This window comes from Zonotrichia leucophrys, chromosome 7 (genome assembly GCF_028769735.1).
Source record: "Zonotrichia leucophrys gambelii isolate GWCS_2022_RI chromosome 7, RI_Zleu_2.0, whole genome shotgun sequence".
In the NCBI taxonomy this organism is placed as follows: domain Eukaryota; kingdom Metazoa; phylum Chordata; class Aves; order Passeriformes; family Passerellidae; genus Zonotrichia; species Zonotrichia leucophrys.
Window position 1 is genome coordinate 26,597,737 of NC_088177.1, and position 12,000 is coordinate 26,609,736.

At 44.5% G+C, this 12,000-nt stretch overlaps 1 protein-coding gene across 3 annotated transcripts in view; it reads right to left on the reverse strand.

The window, feature by feature from the left end:
• Nucleotides 1-12,000, reverse strand: part of CERS6 (ceramide synthase 6) — a 112,968-nt gene that overhangs the window by 89,080 nt on the left and 11,888 nt on the right. For 2 of the 3 annotated variants that reach the window (XM_064718030.1, XM_064718029.1), the window contains exons 2-3: nt 7,262-7,515; nt 6,676-6,909 (exon numbers count right to left, since the gene is read on the reverse strand). In XM_064718030.1, coding sequence (XP_064574100.1) covers nt 6,676-6,909; nt 7,262-7,515 — 488 coding nt within the window. The remainder of the gene's footprint in view (nt 1-6,675; nt 6,910-7,261; nt 7,516-12,000) is intronic. The other variant, XM_064718031.1, reaches the window with a different exon arrangement.

The window sequence follows — 12,000 nt, forward strand, 5'->3', positions numbered from 1 at the left end:
TCAACCACTCAATTACCACTCAATTATTGCTTCAATATATACACAACACGTTTCTGCTTGTGGTCTAACCACCTGCATTTCTTTTTCTCAACAGTTTCTTTCCAACATGATGCCCATAACAGGAATTTATTATACCCAACTGGACCTGATCATTTCATCCAGCAGCATGCTTTGGACAACCACAAGTATTGAAGTGGAAAAAGGTAATGGACAAATGCAGAAAAGCTGGTCAACAAGCACATATTCATGACCCACTCATTTCTTAGAACTTTGTTTTCAACAGATACAACTGGTCTTACCAGTTGTAAGGGGGATTCTGGTCTTGACAAAGCACTGGTCTCATCTGCTATAGCAGAGCTCAGGAGAGCTGCAGCCCTGATAGTCAGCTGATGAGAGACTGGAGCCCTCCAGCTGAACAGGTCTCCTCCTGGTTGAGAAGTGCTACCTGAGTTCACCCACCACCCCAAAAATCTCTGAGCTCACTTTCATTTCATGTACATTTATTTTGTCTGCTTTGTCACACTGTAATGCCCACTGGTTTACACTAGCATTCCACATTTACACTGCCCACTTACAGTGTTTCAGCAGTTGCCATATCAAGGCTCATTTCTGTGCACCTTAAGGAACACATCTTGTTGGAGCAGTCCCCTTAAAAAGCACACCAAGCAGTCTATCTCTAACTGTGGAGGCAACTGTGTCTCAGCAATACACACATCACACAGTCACAACAGACACGAGGAAGAGCAAGCACAAGGGATATTACAACACACCACTCTGATCTTCCTTTCACATTACTTCTGTGATCAGGGACTGCTTTTGAGTAAGCTCTTTACTTTGAGCTATAGAGCACAGTCTTATTTCCAAATAAGCAATTCCCTGCCACTGCAGGAAAGCATCTCTCATTAGTCTAGGCAGTTTAGCTCATTTGTACCATTTCAAGGTAGACAGTATTCATACAAAAGCAGTTTTCATAGTTTAGATTCTGTCAAACACCTTAGGAAAGTATAAACTGAGAGTAGTCTTCACTTCACTGTCTTCTCAGTGAAAAGACAGGAGTCCCACAGACATGGTAAACAGCAGTCCCAACCAAAGTTCAGGTATCTGAACTTCCTCAATGTCATATAGAACTGAAATCAGTCAGGAACAGAGGTGAAAAGGGACTGAAGAGATCCCAGTGCTGAAGTGAGGATTTCAGCATCATTTTTATTAAACCAAAATTTAGTTCTGCTTGCAGAACTAAAAAATACTAAGTTTACCTCAGAGGATGGCAAATGGGCAGTGAGTAGATTTGATGACACCACATGTCATGTTATTTCACTGCTGATAAAAACAGAGCTACTAGTTTTTGCAAATGATAAACGCTACTGAGAGCACAAATACTCAAATATCCTCAAGAATGTGAGATTTGATGCCAATGAACACATTCCAAACTCTGACCTCTGTTTGTGCACCACTGTTCACTATGTCAGCTAGATTTATTTCTTTTAATATATTACTATAGGCTATTGCCCTCATCCATACAGGAGAAACCAATACAGTGAAGATATTATTAAAAGGAAGCTTCTAATGCACTTGCACTGCAAAAAAAATACAAGTGATCTAGGTATTTTACTTTAACTATCCTAGTGTGACCTGTGAGCACAGAGAAGGCTTTTCATCACTTCAGACCAAACTTTAATGTGCATCATTTATAATATTAAAATGAGTTTTAGGTTTGTGAACCTGAAAGTTATTTCATTAATACAAGGTAGTCTGGAGACCCTTAGCATTTCACTCCTCCCTGTGCAAAACATAACTTGGATTAATAGCCAATACACATGACATGGTTAATGGGATGTTACACTCCTTTACAATTCTTAAATTTTCTTACTAATTGTACAATTACGCGAGAGTTAAAATTTGATTGTGCTACATCAGTAATAGTTACACGAGGCTTTACAATTGCTCAGAAACATTAAAGCTTCATAACAGCAGAATTTGCTATTAAGAGAGGTATTAACTACATAGGGGAAAAAAATACAGTTTACTCTCTGTTTTATGTGCAGAAGTCACAAGTTTGTGTTACAGTTCCACCTGAAAACCATCTCTAGGATTTCAGCTGACTGTGCTAAATACTCCAGTTCTCTCACCCTGGCTGCAGTTTGACTACTTCAGAACAACCAGAAAGGCATCATCATAAACTGATGGACACCATATGGTGCAGAGTTGGTCTTCTGCAAGGACTATGTGCTAAAAACATTTCCTCCCAGGGGACAGAAGTTCTCAGCCCATCTGATTGTCAGAAACTTTGCTCGCTTTAAAGCAAGACATTAGTGATTCCTCCTGTTCCAAATAATCAGAGATTCACATGTTTCATGACCAGAGACCCTTCCTTTCCCTTGGCTGCCCCCCAAAATCTGTAAGTGTCCAGTGAGTGAAGGAAGTCACTCTGGGGGGAGACACAAAGCAATCCAGGTGTTAAATCAGCAGCTCCAAGGAACTGTTGATACACATCACATACATTTGATTGTCCATCAGGTGTCAACACAGTCTTAAGCATACAGCTCGATATTTTATAAGATTACATCACTTAAAAAAGCTATATAGTTTTATGCTGTAATTTTAACTTTCTTCTCCAAACTCCAAGACCATCTCTAGACAGGCACAGAAACACCACATGCTAATAAACTGTCAGCCTAGGGCAGGCATGGGATATTTTCCACCTTGAGAAAAAAGAACAGACCTCCCCCCCAAAATATAGTCAAATAAACACTGTTCAGCTCAGGCATCAGCCCTGTTGACAGGAACAGAGATAGATTTTAGGGAACAGAATATCACAAGTGTTAATTTACTAAATATTTTGTATGGACTAATAAGACACTGGTCTGCAGATACGTAGAAAGGAGCAGCATACCAGAAGCTATTCTTTTTCCAAAAACAAATCCTTAGCAAACACCTATTAATCAGTGACAGAGGCAGAAGCAGGGCAGCAGAAAGAGACACAAGACAGGTAATTTGGATCCAATTGCGTGGTTGCAGGAATCCAGGCAGGAAGCAAACTGGAGTTGCTACCAGTAACAGGAACCTGCTCTCAGACAAAACCCCACGAACAGGCTCCCAGCACCCACTAGTGACCTGGCACTGAAACCTTTCATTGGCAGAGCTCTGGTTTAGCTGTCACACTTCTCTCACATGGATATTTTAGGAATCACTTCTCATGGCATTCTCTTCCGGAGCTCAGCATGCATTTCCCATTTAACTCCTAATTTTAAGACCAACACTAACACACATCTGTGAACGGCCTGATATGAAGGACATTCAAATAGTGTGCATTTTATCCACTCCACCTCCTTTTAAAGGAACACTCCAAGCCTCTGTGTGAACACACAGCCACATTACCCAGCAGAAACGTGTAGCAGCCAGCACTGGCAGCACCAGTGTGCCTGAGCACTCACTGCACTGGTCTGAGCTGCTGAGAGACAGGCCAAGACAGACAGCACCTCTCCAGGTAAAACAATCCTTCTGTTGGGAAGTGTTAGTCTGCAACCTGTGTTAGTGGCTAAAGCTCAACCCTGCAACCCTAGGAAACAAAAACTGGTAATATAAAGAAAAAGATAAATGACAGAAAATTAGTAACTTAAAGAAACACAGAGAAATTAATAGTACAATCAGCAAGCTATAAATGCATTTTCAAGCTATTTACTGCTAAGGATCTATTGTTACTTTTAAAAATGAAATTGTTTTTAAGTTGAAAAGAAATAGTTTTTTAGTTATTTTATTTCCAGGGTCTGTCTTTACATACAAGTTAGCAATTTCAATATCCTATTCAATTTCAACCATATTAAGCATTTAGTAAATAGCAATCAAGCAAAAAGAAAAAGCCCTACATGTCATCTTATGAAAAAAAAATATTAAAAAAAGGTAAAGAAAGAACTGAGAAAGTTATTGTCAGAACACATGCATCCACTTATATACAAATGAATTACACCTGAATTATCAGATTGTGCCTAACACACAGAGAAGCAAGCAAAAAATCTATAAATATTACAGCCTAGAAAAAGGTTTTGACAGAAAGAGCCATCGGTGCCCCACCCAACCTCTCCAGATGAGATTCTGGGCTGCTGGAAGTACAGGAGGTTAGAACAGTCACTTCCAAAGTTTGTATCCTGTCTAGCCTCTTTTTTGTTGTAAAAAACCACTGATACTAGGCATCCTAGGGAGTACAAAAATAAAATTTGTACATATACACTACACACCAGAAATACTCATAAGACTGTATGTATTGTCCTCTGAATGAATTTTATAGGTAGCAAAAATATATATATACATGCCCATACAGTCATTGTATCATGTCACCCAGATCCACTAGGTATTCTACTGTGTCATACTAAATGAAAATCAGCTGAGGTAACCTTTGAGACTGAATTATCATTACAAAAGCAGTTTCAAATAAAAGCCATGAATTTCCATATGCTCAATGTCAGTATCTTGATTGGAGTAGTAGTAAATGATGTGGCTGGCTCAGCTCAAGTCAGTGCAGCTGGAGGGCTGTTGCTATATATAATCAAGCAATCTCTGACCTTATGAGCCATTCCATCAGCTGCAGAATATCAGCATCACCTTTGAGGACTGCTCCTCATCAAGGCTGGATTACAATATAAGCAGTAAACAGTGGAAACAGGTTCAGTTGCTTTTGCTCAGCCTGCTTTAATAAAATGCTCTACATGAAAAATCACTGTTGTACCATGCTATGTGGATTAATCCCACACAAAACAGCCTGATCCTACTCTCACAGGGAGTTATGAAACTGATTTTAATTTTAAAAGGAAAAACCCCATACCTAAGTAATTGTTAATAAAACATCTTTGGAGGTCTCTCACCTACAATCAGGTTAGCAGAACACACTTCTAGACATAAATTTCAAAATCTGCCTGATGAATACAAGAGAATTTAAAAAATACTGGTATTCTCATCTATATGTATAACTAACACTTAAAATATAATGCATTGCAAAACTAAACATTACTTTAAATGAATGAAGAAAAATAACCCAACTAAGTGGATACAAACTACTACATAATCAGAGCAGCTTCTACAATGCAAACATCAGCCACATCAGGATTAGCAGAAACCTGAGTTAAACTTGAGGCTAAAACTATCTCTCTGACTAGCTGTTCATCCATCAAACACAGTCCTGCTGTGATGCTTATTGCAGTTCAGATGACGAGATGCAATATCACGCACCCGCTTTCAACACTCAGAAGTACACATCATACAGATTGCAAAAAAAGATTAATTATTTGACATAATCTAAATACTTGTAATTGTACTCATTACTCCACTTGTAACCATATTGCAGTATTTAACTCAATTGCTTCAATTAACTTTTTACAACCTCAGGTTTTCAGGCAGATGACAATTTTTGCTGTTCAGTAAATCTGTAAAGCAACACAGAAGATAACAACAGCTCGTGACAGCTTATTTTTCAAAACAAATATGGTCCTCTCAACCAAGCTAGGAACCAAGTGCTAACCAGGGAGAGGGAATGCTTAGGAAATTTGAAGCAGTACCTGGCAGATAAGCTCTTTTATCATTTTTAAAGTATCTTTACAGCCCTTCTCTGGCATGTAGTAACTACCGGTCCTCCTTTATCTTCCTTGACTACCCTAATACCATGCCTGAGAAAACAACACTGAAAACACGTAGGTGTTGGCATAAAGAATCGCTCTTTTGCTCTCAGCTGTTGAGGGAGCAGCACCTTTGTCAGGGGGCGCAGCAGCGAGCGCAGGCGAGCCCCCACCTGGCACCAGCTGCCCCCGCGCCGGGCGGCCCCTGCTCAGCCCCCGCTGGGATGGGAGCGCGCACAGAAAACGCCGTCCCTGCCGACCGACCGCTAGCCTGACACCTCATGTTTAACTATACATATATACGTATTCAGGTATTTGTGAAACGTGGTTAATGAGTTCAGCAGCCTCGAAGAACGGTGAGTTTGGTTCAGAGATGAACAGCGCCTGGCGCGTTTCACCACTGAGCTTCCACATTCCGACAGCCCCAGGAGTGCTCCGACACTCGGCACAGCTCCCTGATACCATCTGCACTGGGCACGCACAGCTCTGCTCACTCACCGAGAACTGCCTCTTCCCACCCGGGGCCCCACGCAGAACAGCGGGACAGCCGCCGGCCCCAGGAGGACCCAGCGCGGGCTCCGCTGCGGAGAGCGGCCCTGCGGCGGGGGCGCGGGCAAACTCTGCTGCCGGGACCGCTTCCCGCCGGCCGCCACTCTTCTGGCCGAGCTTCCGTGAGGGGGGCGGGCAGGGCCCCGCCGCAGCCCGAGGGTCGCGGGCAGGCGCCCCAACCCGCACGGGTGCCCGAGGGCCCGTCTCCCCGCCCGCCGCGGCCGGCGCAGGTGGCGGGAGGGCTGCGCTCATTCCCGGGCAGACCTCGCCTCCTAGCGCCCGCGCCGGGCCGCGCTGCAGGCGGCAGGAACAGCGCGCCGGCTGCCTCTCGAACCCCTCCACCTTCCTGCATCGGGCCCGCTACGTGACCGACCGAGGGGGCAGGGATAACGCAAGAGCCCCGGTAAGGCCGGCAGTGCAGCGGCGGCGAGGAAGGCGCCGGGCTGACAAAGCTCCGCCGCTCCCCTTGGGCCCGCCCAGCCCAGCCAAGCCTGGGGCGGCGCGGGGGGCTCGGCGTTACCTTTCGAAGAGCAGCCGGATCATGAAGATGCAGAAGGCCAGGGGGAAGGCGAGGTAGAGGTCCTCCGCCTGCGGGAAGGCGGCTTCCTCCGTGCTCTGCAGGTCCGCCCAGGTGACGTTGTGCGGCAGCCAGAACCGCTCGTTCCAGAACCAGGCGAGGATCCCTGCCATCTTTGCTTTGTCTGCCGCGGCGCCCCTCGCTCCGCTCCGCCCGCGGCGAGGCGCGTGTGAGCGGCTGCCGGGAGAGAGGAGGATGGAGGCGTGTGTCAGCCCCGCAGCCGCGGATGATGCTGCCAAGCGCCGCCGTGCAGGTTCCCCGCCCGGCGGGGGCAGCGGCCGCCCCGCCTGTCACACGGCCGCGCCGACACCCATTGGCTCCCGCCGCTGCTCGGGGCCCGCCGGGCGGTCCGGAGCCGCCTTCCCCCGCCCCTTTCCCCTGCCCAAACGCCGCACCGAAGCCCGAGCCCGAAGTGACGCGGCCCGAGCGAGGGGGACCCCGTCCCGGGGGCTGACGGCAGCAGCGCTGCGCCCACCGGGGCCGCCTCCGCCTCAGCGCCCGCCCGCCGGCTCCGCGCCCTGGCACCCACCCGGCCTTTCGCCGCCCAGCCGGGGACCCGGCGAGCCTGGAAGGGCTGCTGTCCGGTGGGAGTGGGCAGGTGGCAGCAGTGAAGAGCCCTCTGTGAATTCTGCACAGCCACGTGGGCCGGGGTCGGCCTCCGCAGTCCGGTCCCCGAGAGTGACCCCTGCCCGGAGCGCTGCTCCCGCCCTCTCCGCTGAGGTGTTTAACCGGGAACGGGGCTGTCCCGGGTGGAAGGACCCTCAAACATGCAGTGACTTCACTCTGGACGCGGGTACAGCAAACACGTGTAAATGTGGCATGGAAAAGCACACGACTAATCAGCAACAAGACTGAGGTTAGGACTGTAGCTTTGCATTCCTGGCTAAAAAAAACCTTTTCCGTTTTACGTAGATTTTTACCTCTGATTCCCTATCTCATTGCCATGTCTTTCTAGAGATATGCTGCAAGAGGAAAACTACAATTGATTTGATTAAACTTGACAGCAGGCTTTAGTATAGCTATAGCCACAGGACTGTACGTGTGGTGGTCCTGGCATACACAAAATTACTTGAAGTAGTAGCTTCTGTAACATCACTGTTTTTGTGCCCTGCCCCAGTTTATTTTAGATGCCTTCTGTTTTCTTCACTGTATCATCATACTTTCCATCAGGCTATTGTATACCGAGACCCAGACCTCTGCACATAGTTCAGAGTTCTATCAACCCACTTTTATGTTTTATGCTAACTTGCTCTTTTTGCCCCACTGGCTCTATTTGCCCTTCCTGAAAAATTAATTGCACAGCTCCTCGTGTCTGTGCTGAAATTTCTGTGCTGAATACAATCATAAGTCAAACATAATGCTGTGGGAAATACTGCATCAATTTAAGGAAACAAACAACTTCTGTATATGGAGATAATTTCCATCTAGGACATTTCAGGGAAGTTTCAGGAAATGCTTTGGCAGGATGGCTGACAAGCCATGCAGGTAAACCTGCCAGTGAATGTTTCTGTTTTATTGATGAGACAATTTCCTAAGTGGCTGTATTATTATTCCAATTCAGTTCTTGTGGTTGCTTCTGGGGGAGAGAGTACAGCCTCTCCTTCAAATTGTCTGGAAAAAAAGTGTGAGTTCTAGCACCACTGCCAGATCTGCCTGGCCCCAGCTCTTCCCTCACTTTGTCTCAGGATTCTTCTCTGACATGACCTGTCAAAATCCAGGGCTTTGCTGGAATTTCAGTTCAGAGGGAAAGCAGACCATGAGTTCCACATCCCTAATGAAGTTTTCCTCACATAAGATTTTCTGAGCATAAGAAAACATTCATTTGCTCAAATCATCAAGAGTGCTTTTATCCAGTACCAAAAAATTGCCTATCCTTCTTCCTTCCAACTTCTCTGCTTTGTCCTCACAGTCAGATTTCATTTCTCTTCCAGCTGACCTAGAACTCCGAGAACTCCTAGAATTTCCCTTGGGAGCTTGTCTTTCAGCACATTCTCACATACACCTGAGCTGGCTCCTGCACGTACACATACACCTCTCAAATCCTCCAGATCACTCAATTTTCTCAATGGACGTGCACAAGTGAGTTTTAAATGGAGGTATAAGGGCATATCCTCAGAATGACCTCAAAAGCATCAACTTTGATTAAAAGTTCTTTAGATATTGCTTTACTATCTGTCAACACACAGATAACCATTTACTTTGTTAATAATTGTGTTTATGGCAAAGCCATTTTTAATCAGAGAATCTGTGTCATTATCCCATAGTTGAAGGTGACCTATCTTTTTGCAGCCTATTTCAATATTCCAGTCTGTTTTAGAAGTACATTCAATATACATGTCTGTTCTCATTCCAATAAAGTAGTTATTTCCCAGTCAGTACTGAGAATGACAAGTGCTGGTGCTTAGCTTTTCTTGTGTACAGATAAAGGAAATATCTTTGCAAAATCAGCGTAGCAACAGTAATAATCTGATGATGCATGAGTTTAATTCCTGCTGAACAATTAGTGTAATTGACTTCTGTCTTAGACTAAAATTATGTTAGGACAATAGATCTCTAGGTGTATCTGAAAGTGAATGACAGTTTGGAAATGTTTAGAAGGATGACCGATTAAAAGCTTTTAATTGAATTCAAACTGTAGCTGTAGCCAAGATATGACTATGGAATAAGAATGACTGAATATTGTGCTTTGAAGGGAGATATTACCACGGTGTTTTTCTTTCCAGCCCCCCACAGAATGGAGCCTTAGAACTTAAAAACTGTGGTCCCATATCTTGATGGAACTTATTCCAAGACAGTGCTAAAAGTTGGCGGTCCTAAAAGAAGGTGAAGGGCTGAAACTAAGACTGGTTCCTCAAAAGCCCAGCCTGGGCACTTTGTAATTACTAACAAGAGTTACTACTAACTAAACAAAAACAGATACATAGATTCTGCAAAATTTACTGAACTTATGTTACCATTCCAAAAAGGAAAAGAGAAAACTGACAGCCTACACATTGCTAGTTCAAGACCTTGAGCTATATTGATGGCCATCTGGAGGAGTTTTTCCACTAAAAGAGGAAAAGCTGCAGAAAAACCTCTTGATTTTAAAGGATTGATGAAGATTTGGAAGCAATTAGCCATTTTTTAAAAAATTTTCATTTAGTCTACTGTATTTCTGGAGTAGGATCAGGCTTGCACATAGGCAACTGTGATAAGACTCTGGACCAGTCCCTTTAAAGAACTGGGTAGTACAGATGCCAATAACACAATGCACTGAGACTTCTTGTTACCCAAATCTGAACTGCTCCTAAGCAGAAGAGATGGCTATGGTTGATAATTGTAACTGGTACTTGGTGCCAGTCCCATTTCCGTAGGTCAATGTCATTAGGCTGCTACTGATGTGCCAAGCAGCATGGCCAGGGACTGCCTGGGTCTTGTGTGACTGCTCTGTGTCCTCCTGGGCAAGATGAAGGACTGTGGGCACAGGGGAAGTAGCAGCTCAAGTCATGGCAGTGAGCTGCTGTTCTTCTAACAGATCTGGTCCCAGCAGCTTTGTGCTCCCTTCTAGCTTCTTGTGCTACTAGTTTTGCCAGCTTTTCTAATGATTTCACCTAAGAATCACACTAACAGAGCAGCAGTCTTCATTACAAAACCTATGCCAGGCCAGTCACACCAGTCCTGACTCCTGTGGGGGGTTGTATTAGTCTGAAGAGACCAGTCTGGCTTCAGCCAATCACCACACAACACGCCCTAAATTCAAATCACTAACAGAGCTCTGTGTAATAACACTGAAAATACAGAAATACAGAGGTGTACCCAGGTTACATCACTTGACAGCCCTCCAAATGTTTTATCTTGGCAGACGAGCAAGTTTTGTCACTTGGAAAGACATGACATGGTAATTAGTTTGGCTGCCATGGAAAGATACATGGACAAATATCTCTAGCTGAAAGAAAAGTTTACAAGCCTTGGGATGGTTTTTGCTTTGTGCTGGGCTCCAATTAAAGTCAAGAGCTGAAGTAGAACTGCCCTGTGAGGACAGCTCAGAAGGAGAGTAGAAAGCAGGGATTGCCTGAGTCAGTACGTATCCATGCTTCATTTGCTTCCATTGTTCACTTTGATTTGGCTTCCTGCTCTAGATTTCTAAAGAAAGTGTGTGAAAATGTATGTCCTAATTATGATACCATCGTAGTTCACTTGATTGCAATGTTGCCTAACTACCCAATGTACTCAAACTACAGTAAGAGTACTCAGAGTCTTCCATACCAATTTTAAATAAATTATCATGGAAAAAAACCTTGTAATGAGGTTTGCACAACTCTGAGCAAAGACAGGCATCTGGAAAAAGTGCAGGTTTTATCTTAAACTAGATACACTGTTAAACTAGTGTTTAACTTAAACTAGTTAAACTTAAACTAGTCACTCTTCAACTGGCCTGCCAGAAACATCTGCTTCATGCCTATTCATGCAGCCGGGTTTGGGCTATAGACTCACATTAGAATTTACTTAGTGAAGGGACTTTTGAAACCTGCATGACACCAAAATTTCTTGTATACTGTATGTATCTTGTTTCCCCAGCATGCAGACGCGCTCCATGGGCCTGCAGGCTTTCAGCAGCCGGGCCTTGTCTCCAGTGCTCAGTGAAATCTGGGCTCTGACCAGCCACACCAGTGTGCCCAACTTGCCAATGAACATGCAATCTGGAGTCTCTGCCAGCTTTGTGTCAGCTTTGAGGGGACAGACAATACCTGGCTCTCCATGCAATGGGAGCTCTAATCTAGCATAAAAAGTCAGCTACTGCAGTGCTGACCTGTCATATCATTTACAGGGAATTTGCATTGTCAGTGTGAACTTCTGTGAGATCAGTACCTCCCATCCTGTGGCTGCAAGCTGTGCTCCAATCCTATCAGCCATTTGCTGTCTTATTAAACCCCAAAACTCCAGAAATTACTGTCAGAACTAAATTTTCTAATTCTCTAGTCATTTTCAGACAGCTTCCAAGGTAATTGCATTCTGCTCAGAAGAACATTCACCTGGTCATCTCAGATTTTTCTTCAAAGCTCATTTAACATCATTGTCAGAATGTCATCTGGTAGCTACTTGGTAATACTTTGTGTTCGTATATGAATAAAGACAATGCTATTTAGTATTTGGTTTTAAAACCCCATCTAGATGTAAATTACTATTTTCCTAGGAGCTAGGGGACAGTTAACAGCTAGCAATAAACTTGTATTTTCTTATCACAGTTTTAAATATCTTCTTTATGAATTTCACTATACTTATGTCACA